General features: G+C 42.8%; 1 protein-coding gene across 1 annotated transcript in view; it reads left to right on the forward strand.

Annotated features, from left to right (window-relative positions):
* INPP5F (inositol polyphosphate-5-phosphatase F) overlaps nt 1–17134 on the forward strand; it is a 149447-nt gene that overhangs the window by 45215 nt on the left and 87098 nt on the right. The window contains exon 2 of the mRNA XM_033942982.1: nt 9500–9580. Coding sequence (XP_033798873.1) covers nt 9500–9580 — 81 coding nt within the window. The remainder of the gene's footprint in view (nt 1–9499; nt 9581–17134) is intronic.

Consider the following 17134-nt stretch of genomic DNA (forward strand, 5'->3'; position numbering starts at 1 on the left):
GTTAGGACCATACCATCATCTCTTCCTAAGGTGGTATCAACCTGTCATGTCAACTACCGTATTTTCACATAGATAACGTGCACCCGTGTAAAACGCGCACACGGGTATAGCGCGCAGAAAACACAAATTTATGTACAGAAATTTTTATATACCGCGCACACCCGTATACCGTGCATGCTGCCTGACTCTCCCGTCGCCGCCCAACTCTCCTTTCACCCGCCCTGACTCTCCTCTCCCCCTTGAAGTCCTGTCCCCACACTGAAAGCCTGATGCCCCCCCGACGTCCGATTCACCCCCCCCCCCACAGGACCGCTCGCACCCCCACCCCGAAGGACCGCTCACACGCACCCCCACCCTGAAGGACCGCTCAAACCCCCACAGCCTCCCGACCCCCCCCCCCCCATCATGTAGAAGCTCCTACCGGTGTCCTGCTGCTTCCTTTTTGCGGTCCCGCCCTTTCTCTGACGTCAAGCCCTCTTGCCCTCCCGACTTCCCGACACGATCGGGGCAAAAGGGAGCCCAAGCCCTCTTGCCCCGCCGACTCCTCAACTCCCCGACAATATCGGGCCAGGAGGGAGCCCAAGCCCTCCTGGCTCTGGCGACCCCCCCCCCCCCCCCCGCTAGTTGTTCGGACCAGGAGGGAGCCCAAACCCTCCTGGCCACGGCGTCCCTCTACCCCCACCCCACACTACATTACGGGCAGGAGGGATCCCAGGCCCTCCTGCCCTCGACGCAAACCCCCCTCCCCCCAATGACCGCCCCCCCCAAGAACCTCCGACCGCCCCCCCAGCCGACCCCCATGACACCCCCACCCCCCTTCCCAGTACCTTTGTGTAGTTGGCCGGACAGACGGGAGCCAAACCCGCCTGTCCGGCAGGCAGCCAACGACGGAATGAGGCCGGATTGGCCCATCCGTCCCAAAGCTCTGCCTACTGGTGGGGTCTAAGGCGCCTGGGCCAATCAGAATAGGCCCGTGAGCCTTAGGTCCTTCCTGGGGGCGGGGCCTGAGGCGGGACCGCCTGAAGAGGAAGCAGCGCAACACAGGGCTCTGAGAAGGGGCAGGACCGCCGGCAGAGGAAGCAGCTGGGCTGGCATCCGGAAACAAGGTAGACAGCTTCTCCATGGGGGAGGGGGGAGGCTGTGGGGGTGCGAGCGGTCCTTCGGGGTGGGAGTGCGAACGCTCCTTCCGGGTGATGAATCGGGTGTCCGGGGGGGGGGGGGGGGAACTATGTAAAAATAATTTTGTACAACACGCAAGGTTATGCGTGGTTTGTAAAAACCATGTATAACACGTGCGTTATATGCGTGAAAATACGGTACTGCCCCGGACATCCTGTATTCGTGTATAAGATTTTTGTTACCGACATGCATCACCTTACACTTATCCACATTGAATCTCATTTGCCATGTTGCAGCCCATTTCTCGAGCATGTTTATGTCACATTGCAGATCTTCGCAATCCTCCTGTGTCTTCACTACTCTGAATAACTTAGTATCATCAGCAAATTTAATCACCTCGCTCATGCCAATTTCCAGATTGTTTATAAATATGTTGAAGAGAATGGGCCTAAGCACCGAAGCCTACAGCACTCCACTGGTGACACTTTTCCAGTCCGAGTATTGTCTATTTACTCCCACTCTCTGTTTCCTATCCACCAGCCAGTTTTTAATCCACGTGAGTATTTTACCCTCGATTCCATGGCTCTCAATTTTTTGAAGTAGTCGTTCATGCAGAACCTTGTTGAACGCCTTCTGAAAATCTAGATATACAGTGTCAACCGGGTCACCTTTATCTGCCTGTTTACTTCCTCGAAGAAGTGCAGCAAGTTTGTCAAGCAAGATCTTTCTTTGTTGAAGCCGTGCTGGCTAATCCTCATCATATTGTGTTCTTTAAGGTGCTCAATGATACGGTGCTTTATCAGCGCCTCTACCATCTTTCACAGTACTGAGGTCAGACGGTCTGTAGGTTCATGGATCATCCCTCCAACCTTTCTTGAAGATCAACGTAACATTCGCCATCATCCAGTCTTCCGGAATCCTTCCCAATTTGATCAACAGATTGGTTATTAGTTGAAGCAGATGGGTCAAGGAGGCAATTTTTTCCACTTAATTAATGGCAGGGAAGAGGTTGCCGGAGGTGCTTCATGCCCTTTACACCACAGCGATGGCTACTTCCAGAGGGTTTTTTCCTTGGAGGAGCCTTGTCATGCGGCTACTTGGTCTTCTAAGAATACCTTCTCTAAGCATTACCAGTTAGATGTTGCGACGTGTGCGGAGGCTGTTTTTTGGCGCTTCAGTCATTGCAGAGGCAGCTTTTGCTTCCCATCCAGATTGAGGATTTCTTTGCTACATTCCACTAGTCTCTGGATTCATCTTCTACTTTTGCTAAGGAAGGAAAAATTATGTTCTTACCTGTTTATTTTCTTTCCTTTAGACGCAGCAGATGAATCCAGAGCCCCGCCCTTTCTGGATTTTGGCTGTCGGTTTATGTTTCGCGACTTTCAGAAGTTTTGTTATGGTTATTAGTTGTATTCTGTGTGTTTACCTTTGAAATTTGTTATGGGAAAGAAGTTTTTTGCATACTGAGCATATTACTGGTTCCGGATGCTTGGGCAAGGAGCAATACTGAAGGTGCAGGAGACGTTCCATCCAAGATGGAACCTGTTAATCTGTTCTCTATCTCTACCTGTTGGTAGATGTGTGCTATCCCACTAGTCCCTGGATTCATCTGCGTCTAAAGAAAAGAAAATTAACAGGTAAGAATATATTTTTTCCTTTTTTCACATATCTTGGAGGGTTTCCTCAGTGAATTTCGTGCTTCGAAATTGAGTTTCATAGCGCCAAGAATTTTTCCATCCTTGTCGAAACCTTTGACAGGTTTTAAGGAGGGCAGTACGTGCCAGCGGTCTATTTCTGTAGCTGACCCTCATAACAGGTGGCTTCAGAGACTTGTACTCGGTGTTCCTCTTTAAAATCGCATTCTTAAGGCAGTTCTTCGGCACGACCATGGCAGTTCTTCAGCACGACCATGGACATTGCCAGATTTTCTTAGCCATCAACATTGACAGCTTCGCATTGGCATCAACTATGAATTTCCAGCATTGGGAGAGCCAGCTCAGATGCATCCACTTCCTAACAAGCGTCATAGGTCTCTACAGCATCAAGTCTCTTGATGCAGACATTGCCAACACTCCCCAGCTTCACAGGTTGTCTCTCCCTTATAGTATGCATCCTTATCAAGGTCAATAAAAATCTTCAAAGACTTCAGCGGATCCAGAACACTGCGGCTAGGTTGATCTTCACAAAAAGCAAATTTGACCATGTTTCCCCGCTTCTGTCAAAACTTCACTGGCTTCTGGTGATTTCTAGGATTCACTTTAAATGTACCTGCCTAATATTCAAGATCCTACATGGCATTCTTTCTCCCCTAATTCCACTATGCTGGAATTCTTCTAGACCTGACACTACCAGATCAGCCCACAAACTCAAACTATCTTTCCCCTCGTTAAAAGGCATCATGTATGCAGGTAAATTAGAGAAATACCTTTTCTTCAAATTCACTGAGATTTGGAATAACCTCTCTGCCCCACTGCTGAACCTAGGCTCATTCCAATTATTCCGAAAGCATCTGAAAACCTGGCTTTTCTCCAAAACATAAAGCTATCTATTTAAAATGTAAAGCTAGCTATCCTTTTCATAACCTCTTAATTTCTTATTATGTCCTTCCCTCATTTATTGAATTTACCCGTAAACCGTGCCGAGCTCTATCTTTATGGAGATGATGCGATATACAAACTTAAGGTTTAGTTTAGTTTAGTTTAGTCATCCATTTCAAAACAACCTGCTACACCGATGGTACCGGCTGTTAAGCCATAAGTACCGGTGCATTCTTTTAAGGTGTCACAGGTTTAAACAGTATTGAGTCTTTTGATGTACACTGAACAGCAACATCATTGTTCTTCATTTACAGGTTGCTTCTCCTTCATCTCTGCACATATTGAGGCACCCTCTCCGAGGCAACTTGCTGCATCGAGGGTACCGCCTGATGAACTGTCGATACCGGTGCATATTTTCTGGGAGACACTCCATAAGTTCTTCCGGAGGGGGTTCAGTAATATGCTTAATTAGCACAAAATGCTGCTGCTAGTATCGATTCCCTCGATACTGCCTCACTTAAGCATAGTGCTATGAGGCTTTGAGGTACCAATGTCAGCTGTCCATCGGAGCATCATGCTACTTCTCATTTGATCTTCTCCGAGATTAACATTCTCCATTAAAAATTCGATCCACTGCTTCAAAGCATTGATGCTTTTCAATGAGACATTCTAAGCCGAGGTATCACCCTTTCTTATCGCGTTGATCTTATTCATCTGACTGAACAAGAGATATTCATAGATTCTTATCATTGTCTTCATGGGATCAGTACCAAGGACGTTGTAAGATTTTTTTTTTGAAGACACAAACATCTCTATAATTCATATTTCCAATGGGACTAAGACGGTGCATTTATTTTATATAAGTCTGAGTTTTACGGCACTCCTTTTGAACTGTAACAGGAACTGTCTTTTGGGAGAAGATCTTCAATGGATCTTTCCTTTCTTGGATATATTTGGCAGCTGGGCACAGCCCTGCCTGTTAATTTGGAAGCTGACACTGAACCTAACGCTGTGTTAATACATGCTTGGGCCATGATGAGTCTCCCAAAGAACTTCTCGGGTTGTCATTGTATTTCAGGCTTACTGAGATGCCTCTCAACAAATTGGAGCATACCTTTAAGTATCATGGTTGCTCCAAGAACACTGGACTCAAGTCTTCTTCACGGCCCACATTACCTCCTTCTAGGATATCATCAAATTCATAGATAGGCTGATCTTGCTATATATTTGCTAATAATGCTTTTGAGAGGTCATCTAGATCTTCTGCAAATGTCGTAGACTATGAGACGCCTAGTATGGCTAACAGTCTCTTGTACCATTGTGGCGGCCACAACGTGAACGGAATGGGAATGCTTTGAATAGCACAAAGTTTACTTCCTATTTATATCAGGGGTGATAAATTTTACATCTCGGCTGCTACTGCAAAAGCAGCAAAACTAGCAGCAGCCTCAGCAACCTCACACGGCAGCTCCTTCTGAACATGCTCAGCCTTTCTTCTTATGTCTGTAGAGCAATGCTCTTTCTCTGATGCTTCCTCAATCAATCTGAGGTCTACAATGTTGATTTCTGATGACACCTGACTTGGTTCTCAGAGAAGAAATACAATCTACTTACCTGTACATGCACTCCTAGGTGATGGCCTAGGTTCCTTGTTAAATCCTGAAGGGATCCTCTGGTTATAGAGGACACACCGGTTCTAAGTTTTGCCACAACCTGGAGCTCTAACTGTGGTAGTTAGACGCCCAGGTGTGACAACACATATAACTTCTTGCTAACCGGGAAAAAATCATACCTCTCGCTGCTGGACTACTGTCTGCATCTTATTATTGATCTGATTAATTAATTAAATTAATTAATTAAACCTTATTATGCTACTAGGAATATATTAATCTAGAGAGACAGGATTATATTATATGCTTTATTTAGTATTTGTTTCTTAGTGTTTTGCTTTGTGGTATTCTTTTGGATATCTGTTTGACAACACACAATATAATACAGAGAACAATCTTTAATTCCCTATACATCAGTCTAACAAACAGTTCATGCCACATATACAGGTTAAACATAAAACAAATATACTCACCATTGAAGCAGAGTTGTGTATCATCTATGCCAATGACTGGAGAGATCCAAGTTTCAGCTAAACAGAGAGAGCTTTGATGGGCCAATAACCCCTTGGATGTCCACACAGAAAGATCTCCAAAGTTTGAATGTCACTTGCTCTCTTTTATACATTATCCAAGCCGGATAATTAACTGATTAATCAATAACTGGCATTTTATGGCCTAAACACCTGTGTTTGGAAACTCAGGAACTGGCCAGCTTAAAGACAGTGTTGTTGCTCCTAATGTCAACTAATTAAGTGAATTAATTGCAAAAAGTTTGCTATTCAGGATAGGTAATTTCATTCTTGTTCCTAGGTCATTAACCCCCCCCCTTTTTTTTTGACTAAACCTCGATAATGGTTATTAGCGCAGGGAGCTGCACTGAATGCTCCGTGCTGCTCCCGATGCTCATAGGTAATGAAATATAAAGAGTTCTCCGGTTGTCCTAATTAGAATAATTGACAATAAATTAAGAGTATAAGTAAAGAAATGAGCTTGGGATGGGCAGAAGAGAAGAGGGCAGGAGGGAATGGAGACTAAGCCAGACCCTGCTCTGCCTGCCAGAGACTATTTCTAGCAGAAGGCTCAAGCTTACAAAAATGTAGAACTATTAAAGGCTATTATTCTATGGAGACTAGCTAAGTAAAGTTTGTTTTTATGATCTAAACCAGGAGTGCCCACACTTTTGGGGCTTGCGAGCTACTTTTAAAATGACCAAGTCAAAATATTCTACCAACAATAAAATAAAAAAAACCACAAAGCACACTGTACGCAAAAAAAATGTTAATTATCATTTATATTTGGGGGGGTTTTCAAACAGGTCAAGGCAGATGACTATGCAATGTCACCTCAGTAACAGCTATACAAAAATAGACAAATATACCCCCTCCCTTTTTACTAAACTGCAATAGTGGTTTTTAGTGCAGGGAGCTGCACTGAATGCACGCTGCTCTCAACACTCATAAGCTCCCTGCACTAAAAAACGCTATTGTGGTTTAGTAAAAGGGGGCCATAGTGCAAAATATAGACAGCAGATATAAATTCTCAAAATGGACACATTTTGATTACTAAATTGAAAATAAAATCATTTTTCCTACCTTTTTGTCTGGTGATTTCATGATTCTCTGGTTGCACTTCCTTCTTCTGTAAAGCCAATATTTCTTTCTTTCTGCCTTTCTCTCTCCCCCTGGCCCCCCTCTTTCTTAATGCCTTTCTTTCTCTCTCCCCCTGCCCCCCAAGCCATTGTGGCAGTTTCTCCATTTTCCTGATTCCTTCCCTCCCCTCCACCCCCAAGCCAGCATGCCGATTTCTCCCTGCTCCTTCCCCGAGCCAGGCCTGACGTGTACAAGCATCGGGCCCACAAGACTTCACCTCCAGCGTCAATTCTAACGTCGGGGAGGAAGTTCCAGGCCAGCCAGGCAGTGATTGGCTGGCCCAGAACTTCCTCTCCGATGTTAGAACTGTACTTTTTCCCCGCCCACCAGCCTGCCTCACCTTTTGCCTCTGCCTACCATGCAGCAGGCCAGCAAAGCGCAACCAATGAGAGGAGACAGCTTGCTCGGCCACCAGTGAGCCCGCGCGATGGATTGAAGTCGTGTTGTTGGCCAGGTTAAGTTTGCCCTGGGGTTTGGAGATTGCCTCGCTGGAGTGACTCTATGGGGGAGCCAGTGCCGGGATGCGGTGGTTAGATGGAGTGCTGTTTAGGAAGGGAAGGGAAGTCTTGTAAGTCGGGGAAGCAGCAGGGAGAAAAAGATCACAAAGGCAACGCGATAGACTCGCGTTGCCTTTGTGATCTACTGGTCGATCACGATCAACCATTTGGACACCTCTGATCTAAACTGTCTATAGAAGGGAGCCTGCAATTTAGCTTTTCTCCCCAAACCTATCAAAGCTCAGAGTAAATTAATGTATTCTTACCCAACGATATGTCTTCTACTCTTCTCCTCTCAGAAAGAGAATGTCCTCTTCCCTCTTTCTCTCCTCTCAGGCGGGGGGTTTGCCCTTTCTCCAAGGCTGATCCAATAAGGTTAGTCATGTTGGGAGGGGTGCAGTATCTGGAGCCTTCAGGATAATAGATGGTCTGTGTTGGGAGCCATAGTGTCTTGGGTCAGAAGGGCAGCATCTCTTCCTAGACTGCACAAAGGGCACTTTGGTGTGGCCCACTGGCAAGAGAGGCCTGCCTGGTTGCTGGCCTTTTTAGAAGGGCTGAAGAGGAACCTCCATGGTGGGTAGGTGGGGCTTCAGCAGGAACTTGGCGATGATTGGGTGGGAGAAGGAGAAACAAGATGGTGGACAGTTTCCTCCTTCCTGGAGCTGGGGCTGCTGCTGCTCTTCTCTGCTGCAGGATGCCTGGTCGCTGTCCCTTTTACAAGGATGTTACTGTACATAAGTAAAACTTTTTTGTTACTTTTAAGAAGTACAGGAAAACCATTTTATTTTTACTTTTACTGAAGTAATAATTTCATCAATTTTCATTACTTTTACCTAGTTACATCTGTTGCTTGCAGTAAAAAGAAAAAGCGGAAGCAAGATGAAACTGATTTCTCAGTAAACCAAATCAAACAGTAAAACCTGAAACGGGATTTTGCTATAACAAACCTTGTCATGCAGTGAGTCATTTCATCTTTAATTTTTGCTGTTCAGTGAATATAGTCTATGAGAACAGTGGAATTGCCTGTATTTGGCTGGAGATCTATAACCAGTTCAACAAACAGAACAGTGATGAGTTGGGTTACTTTACTCCTCCTCCTCCGTGTTATAAGATGTTGTTAGGTTTTGTACCTATATACCTTTCTAAACATTTTGTATTTCCTACTAATTTACAACAAACACATGGAACTTCTCTGTTCTCATTTCCTACATTGAAAGGATGTGTTTACAAAAGATTCTTAGACAGAACTTTATCTTATCAGGCTGATATTTGGGTAAAACTATAAGTGAACTACTAATGATTTCTCCTACTTATCAATCATTCAGAAGATCTTTGAAAACCTACTGAGCAGATACATCCCTACCACAACAGACTTCTGGTCATCCGATGAAAAATTGTATATTGGGGTGACTGTCTACTAGATTGATGGTCTTCACAGAAGAAATCTGCTTGTCTTGCCCCAAGACTGAAGTGTGCCAACACATTTGATGTTATCAGTTTTCAAAGATATTCAAACAGAATTTTCCATCGGATGAAAAATTTAGACAATGATTTCAACTTTGTCTACTATTTAAAGCCATGAATGGAGACAGCCCAGCTTACGTGAACAACCACCTTATCCGAACTACCACAACCAGGCAAAGGGGAACCCAGACAACATTCATGCACCCCCCAATCAGAGGCGTCAAACGCAAAAAAATGTATGATGGCCTACTGGCCACGCAGGCAGCGAAACTAGACCACAAACTATCCAATCTACTGATCACGACACCAGACTACAAAACTTTCAGAAAAGAAATAAAAACCCTGCTATTCGAGAAATCCATCAAGACAAACTAAATCCGCAGGAAGCATTTCAATACCCCAAAGTAACCCGTTCAACTATGTAACTTCTGGAAATGTCCAGATAACCTCTTATGTAATCTGCCTTGAACCGCAAGGGAATGGCGGAATAAAAGTCACTAATGTAATGATTTAAATAACTTATTTCTGTAATGTGTTTTCTATATAATTCTCAAGCAGTGTTTTTATTTTCTGAAATTTTTTAGGATAGTTTAAGAATTAATTTTTTGTTTGTTTTTTTGCAGCTACTGATTTACTTCTGGCCTGGAATCCTGTTTGTTTGGGTCTTGTGGAGGGAGTTATTGGGAAGGTCCAGCTTCATTCAGGTACAGTTCTCTCTCTTATTAATAAAACTGCTCCATTTAGCGTATTTTGAAAAGAATATCCAGTATATACTTGCTAGAGCATGTTCATTCTGGCTTTGTATAAAGAAAGAGGTCTCTATAGTGAAATAGAATCAGAAAGTATTGATGTGTGTTAAATACAACAATGTCATTTTCTCAGAAAAAAGATATTTATTTCATATGTCATTAATAAATGTTCTTTTGGAAAGAGGACAGGCATGCTTGAATATTGCTTGCATTATCAGGGAATATTTCCTTTTCTTCGTCACACCCTTACTTAAGGAGTCACACTGGCTCCCCGTTGCACACCGCATTTTATATAAAATATGTTTGCTTACTTTTAAATCATTAATATTTCAAACCCCCGCTTTTATTTTTAGAGTTTTAATTCCTTACATTACTTCCAGAACACTGAGATCTCAGGATCAACATTTATTGGCCATTCCCTCATTGAGAGTCATTAATACGAGACGTCTTACTATTTTTTCAGTGACTGCCCCCCAGTCTTGGAATGATCTCCCACTTTATATAAGAGAAGAAAAGAACTTAGACAAATTCAAGACTAAGCTCAAAAGTTTCCTTTTTAATGATGCTTTTAGTGAATAAATGATTCTTCAATCCATTTTTATCTTATATCTCCTTCTTTTTATGTTCGTCTTCCCTCCCAATGTCGTTACCTTTATATATTGAACTTGATACAGATTGTAACCTTTAAAGAATTTTCCTATTGTTTCTATATTTTTTTTTGTTTGTTGTTCGTTTTTGAAATATTGTTTGTCTATGTAATTATTTACCTATGTTTTTAAATATTTGTACTATTTTGTACATCGCCTAGAATGTAGATTAGGCGATTAATCAAACTATATAATAAACTTGGAAACTTGGACTGCAAGAGAATGAAGTCTGATATCGGCATCTTAAGAGGGGATGGACCTTGAAACAGTGATTTTATGCGAAGCCTGAGTCATGTCGGTTGAAGAGTCCCCTATCTGATTATGACCTGCTGAAGTTTTGTGTAACATAAATTGAAGTTGAGTGAAGTTTGCACAGTATAAATTGAAGATAAGTGACTTAAAATCAATTTTTCTAAATCGAGACTGATGACAATTTGGTGTGTAAATCTGTAGTGGCAATGAAATTGTGGAGCCGATAAGGGTGACATCGCTGCAGTCTATGAAGAAAATTAATGAAAAGCTGGTTGTGAAGTTTGAATGAAGTAGTGCCTTAGACTGAATCACCTATGCAAATAATGCATGTTCTTTCGAAATAGTGTTTGCTTTTTCCAAAAAAGTGATTGTGGTATTCCTATAATGGAAAACAAAACAAAAAACAAAACTCCAAATAAAATAAAAAATTCTAGAAATGATACAAAATGAAAACTTTAGGCTGTACTCTCCTAGTTCATTATAATTATTATTCATTTATTCATTTTATCAATTTAATTACAAGCATCCACTTGTTCTGGAAATACAGAGAATAAAGAACCGGAAGGTGGACAGGTTCTTCGGCCAACGAGATGTACTGAGACTGGAATCGGTCCAGAGAATGGCCACCAGGATGGTCTTGGGACTCGGAGCTCCCATACGAGGAGCGGTTAGGGAAGTTGCAGCTCTACTCACTCGAGGAACGTAGAGAGAGGGGAGATATGATCGAGACATTCAAGTACCTCACGGGTCGCATCGAAGTGGAAGAGGATATCTTCTTTTTCAAGGGTCCCGCGGCAACAAGGGGACATCAGTGGAAAATCAGGGGCGGGAAACTGCACGGTGATACTAGGAAGTTCTTGTTCACCGAAAGGGTGGTTGATCGCTGGAATAGTCTTCCACTTCAGGTTATTGAGGCCAGAAGCGTGCCAGATTTTAAGGCCAAATGGGACAAACATGTGGGATCTATCCGCAAAGATAGATAGGGAGGGTCAATGGAGTGGGCAGACTTGATGGGCCGTGGCCCTTATCTGCCGTCTATTTCTATGTTTCTATGTTTCTATGGTAGAGCAGGGCTCGGTGCTTTGGTTCAACCGTGGACAGAAAGGGAATTTATGTATGACTTTTCCCCGGGCCTATGATAGGGTGCATTGTGCGCCGGGTGGCATCTCACGCAGGTCCGGTGCTCCTAGTGGCCCTGGACTGGCCTGGCTGTTCTTAGTATGCAGACCTGGTTTGGTTGAGCTCCGTGAAGTGTCTGCGTCTTCCTTGCCATCGGAGATTGCTCATGCAGGGCCCGAAAGCCCTTCAAGTTCCGGACCGCGTTAGTCTTGTGGCTTGGTGCTCTACACGTGGCCTTGAGGGCTAGGGGCTTCTTTTCTGCTGTCATCACCATGTTTCTCCATGGCGACAGGAATTTGACAAGAGTCGGCCTTTGCAAAGGCCTAGAGGTGCTTTCCGGCCTGGTGTGCAGGAATTCAAGTGGATCCTTTGGCCCCATTGGTGGCGCATGTTCTGGCCTTCCTGTGGGCTGGCCTCAGGAAGGGTCTGGTGGTTTCTTCATCTGCTGTGTTCAGGGGGTTCTCTGGCGTCTCCCCCAGATGTTGTACACTTCTTACGGGTGGGGGGGGGGGGTGGCAGGGAGGCTGCGGCCTCCCTTGAGACTGCCGTATCCTCCATGGGATCTGAGTCTGGTTCTCCACTCGCTGGCTCGTCTGATCTTGAAAATGTATTATATGTTGTTATTACATATTTTTAGTTTATCAGGTACTTTAGCTAGATTGTGAGCCTTCGGGACAAATAGGGTAGTTTTTCTCAAGTACTTTGGGGTATTGAAATTCTTCCCCTTGGGATGAAGGCTCACTCTACCAGAGGAATGGCTTCCTCGTGAGCTAAATCTCATGCAGTCTCACCTGAGATTTGTCAGGCGGCCATGTGGGCTTCCCTTCATACTTGTTCCAGGTTTTACTGGCTTGATGTGGCAGCTAAGGGTGATATGGCCTTTGGCTCTTCTGTTCTGGTGGCGGACTCATCGGGCCCCCTGAGATTTGGGACTGCTTTGATACGTCCCATGAATTCAGCCTCCAGAGGGATTGTACAAGAATGAAAGATTAGGTTTCTTACGCCTGCTAATCTTCCGTCTTGTAAATCTCCTCTGGAGGCTGAACTCCCGCCCATCTGTTTTGTCCAATTCGCAGGTCACCTGCCAGTAACTGGTAAGTTGGCTTTCTCTCTTTGACCAACCTCGTTAAACTTTCCCTGAGTGTCCTTTTATGTAAGCTTATGGGGTTTTAAGGGTCCTGGGATGGTGCCCCTTCTGCTCTTTAGGCTGTTTCTTCTTTAGTGACCTATTCCTCAGTTTTGCAGGTGTGAAATGTTACAATTTCTTATTATGCTAACTTGGCCTTTTTTGGGCTTTGTTGATTATGTATTTGGTTATCATGAGCAGCATTGATTTGTAGTGGGGAGTCCCCGCACCCCCCTCTCTTTTTCTTGTGTTTCCTGTTTGTATTTGATCCTCCTGGCTTTGCTACCTACTGAGCTTCAAGGGGAGTGTCTGTACAGGTGACCATGCAGAAGGGTTGGTTTTAGTTCTAAGTTTTGCAGCCAAGGCTGGAATAGATGCCCTACCCACGAGTTCAGCCACGAGGAGATTTACAAGAAGGAAGATTAGCAGAGGTAAGAAACCTAATCTTTCATTCTTAATACCCATATTTAAAATGTTGGTACATTTTGGGGGATGTTTCCACTGTAGACTTCTTTCTTTAGCTTTGTTTCAGCCTTTAGCCATATCCTCTTTTTTTGTTGTTTTTTTAATCACTTATGTGCTTCCTTGTCTCTGTCTAGTTTCTCCAAACTCCACCTTTGTTTTAAGATCCATTTTAGCATTTGCTCTCTGCTTAAATTGGATTCTGATCTACTTTAGTTTGTTCTTGGTGCTTTCACTTTGTATTTAACATTCTTGTTCTTAACATTCTTTCTGTCTTGGTTCATTTTCAAATTTTATTTATGTATTGATTGCAAGTGTTGCATTTTTCTATTTTAAGGTGCCCTGGATAGGACAACATATTAAAAAAAACAATAAAACCCCCAAATCAAAATTTTTATATGGAAAAAAAAAGGAAAGGGAGAAAATGAAAAATAGACAAAAGGGAGGAAGAATTGAGATGGAGAAAAATTAGCAAAAGCAGCGAGCAAGAGGAAAGCAGTCAGAGAAGTAAACAACAAAAGTTGGAAGAATATTTTATTTTGGAAAAGACTGAAACATTCCAAATATAAAACCCAGCTAACAAATGTGAGTGTAATAATGACTTTTATTTTTAGAGTTCTGAATTCAATGCATTTTGTGCCACATGCTTGCTCAGGATCTGCATGCCCACAAAATGACCATGTACGCTGAGAAAAAAAATAAATGGGAGAAGAATATTTCAAAGTCCTAGGTGTAATGGCCTAGGAGGTATATTTGTGGGATGGGGGGTGATAATTTCATATGTGTATAGGTAATGCCATTGATAAACTACCTTTCTGTGGTACAACCAAAGCGGTTTATATATTATATATAGTGGACTAGCAATCTAAACTTTTTGTACCTGGTTTTTATACATGAAAAATCCCTTCTATAAGATTGTGCTATGGGATATATGCATATAAGTATACATAGTGACATAAGCATTTAGCTTAGTAGGCTTGGATAATTTCCTAAAACAAAAACCTTTAAGCCTTTGTTGAGATGGCTTGGGGAAATTTACTGCTTATTTCTAGGATATATAGCATAAAATTTGTTTTACTTCTTGGGATCATGCCAGGTACTTGTGATCTGGGTTGGCCACTGTTAGAAATAGGATACAGGGCTTGATGGACCTTTGGTGTGCCCCAGTATGGCAACTCTTACGTTTTTATTTTCTTATGAAATGGCATGTAGTCATACACTGTGTTCTGTGCAGGCATTCCCAAGGGTGTCGTTTGGGTAGATCAGAGCCTAGCTGTGCATCTTATGTCAACTTAGGAGCAAATGTGTACGTCAGCATTTGCACCCATCCCCTTGTACAGCATTTTTCCATTCCTCCTTCCCATCCCACGCAGCAGAACCCCGCCGACCCTCCCACCGTGAGGCCAACATACCTCTGTTCCAAATAGCAGCAGTGGTAGCACTGAACAGGCTGCTTCACAGCCTTCCCCGCCAGGTCCTACCCTCGGTTTTGCCACGGATTACATCAGTTTAGTGCTGCTGTTGCTGTTTGGAATGGAGGTATGTCAGCATCGTGATGGGAGGGCCTTCGCAGTTCTGCTACATGGGGGGATGGGAGGGAGAGATGGAAAAAAATTAAGAATAGTGCAGAACACGGCTGTTCGTCTGATATTCGGACTAAAGAAAAGTGATCATGTCAGCCCTTATTACCGATCACTGCACTGGTTGCCAGTGGAGGCACGAGTAATGTTTAAATTCTCATGCCTCTGTTTCAAGTCAGTTTGGGGATTGGCACCTACATACCTGCTATCTCATTTTGTGTTATATAACCCTGTGCGGATAACCAGGAACTGCAACCTATTTGCTTATCTGAAGATTTTAGGCTGTAAACTCAAGTCTTATTTTGATAGGATGCTTGCTTTCCAAGCAAGCAAACAACAGTCCTGGTTGGGTAACTATATCAGCGGAGCCATGTTGTCCTATGGCGCTTTTAGAAAAGAAATCAAAACAATATTATTTGATAAGTTCATCTCTTAATCTATGCTTTTATCTTTATTTTTAAACATAACTAATCTTATCCTATCAATTTTAAACTTTTAATGTCTTTTATACAACAAGCTGTATTCATTTTTTACTATTTTGTATTTCACTGATTGTCCAGTTTTTCTCTTTTGTGGAAACCGCCTAGAATTCTTTTAAGGCGGTATAGAAAAATAAAGTTATGTTATGTTATGGAAAGATGCTGTGCAGGGGGATGGGTTGGCGGGGTCGTCGGGGTCCTGCTGCACAGGGCTTTGTATTATCTGTTCCACAAAGACCTCAAGACTTTTTATTTTATTTCAGAAATGTTATGACATCTGAAATTCAGTTTGTTTAAGGATGATCTGTAACTTGTTTACTTGTTAACCATTTAAAGCTCTATTTTATAGGGAAGATCTGGCATACAAGAGCAATCCTTAAATTAGATCTAACGCAACACAATGAAATTGCTTTTGGGGTTCTGCTGCACGGGGGTGGGGAGGTATGGGAGGGAGGGAGGGATAGAAAGATGCTGCACAAGGGGATGGGTGAGAGATTATCGTTGTGTACACACACAAAACAATTTGCCCGAAAATAAGTTCTAGTGCATTTTTTGGACCCAAATTTAATATAAGACAGTGTCTTATTTTCAGGGAAACATGTAGGAGAGTTCTCTTTCAATTACTAGCATCAATACTTTCAGAACAGTACTTCCTCAATGGAGGAACCAGGGATTCCATTTTAAAATACTCCCTCATATCAAACCAGATTGGGAGGTCATTGTCTAATTCTCAACACATAGTCAAGAAAATACTCTGAATACACTTTTTAACAGCCCCATTCCCCTCCAGGAGAAGAACCAGTGGTAGTGATCTCATGGCAGTAGTCATACTATGACAGGGAAGAGGCAGAAATCCCTAAAACTTGTAGGTTTCAGCCTGCAAGCCATGAAACCAGTCCTGACACCGAGAATAAACCCAACAGTAGTTTTAATCAAGGACAGCAAAAGGCACTAGGAATTAAAAATATTCCTAGTCCAAAGATTTATTTGCCCTTGCATAACAAAAGGTGCTGTGAATAAGAATCCAGTCCCACATTCCATATTTCCCATGCCAGGCAAAGTTAAGAGAGGGGTGGATGTGTGTGTGTGGAACAAACGGGAGCAAAGAAAACACAGGACATCAGCAAATAGACTCCTGCCCTATATGCAGTGTTCTCCCTAGGGCCTTTTAGCCGGGCGCTCCGCACTTGTGTATTTTAAACTGTATCTTTATGAATCTTTTCCATGGAGTTTTTTGACCTGGGATGTGTTTTGTATGGCAGTTTATAACTGAACATATAGTTTCTTGGTTGTTTCCTTGAAACACTGAGGTCTTTTTCTCCATGTTAGTTACTTGCCTTTCAGCCTGTTTCCTTCCACTATTAGCAGCTTTATTCTGAATATTTGTTGGTTATTTTTTTTTTTTTTTTGGATATTCAGCTTGTATACTTAAATTATTATTCTTTGCCATCATGTCTGCCATTATGAGTACTTAAATTGATTTTTATTTTCCTTTCTTTTGAGCACAATATTTAGCATATTTCTGAATTCTTATCTACTTTTACCTCTACAACATGCTTTTTGCGGTTCAATTTGACTCCTTTCCAACCTAAGTGGGTTCCACTGATTCATTGCTCTTATTAGTTTTTCCACTTTCTTTTTCTTCTTTTTAACTTCCACTCATTGGTCTTTTACTTATTGAACATAACAACATAAGCAATGCCTCCGCTGGGTCAGACCTGAGATCCATCGCGCCCTGCAGCCCGCTCACGCGGCGGCCCAACAGGTCCAGGACCTGTGCAGTAATTGATTATTCTCTATATGGCATATGTTTTAGCATATTGACCTCACTACTACCTCCCCCT

The sequence above is a fragment of the Geotrypetes seraphini genome, chromosome 4, assembly GCF_902459505.1.
Source record: "Geotrypetes seraphini chromosome 4, aGeoSer1.1, whole genome shotgun sequence".
Lineage (NCBI taxonomy): Eukaryota > Metazoa > Chordata > Amphibia > Gymnophiona > Dermophiidae > Geotrypetes > Geotrypetes seraphini.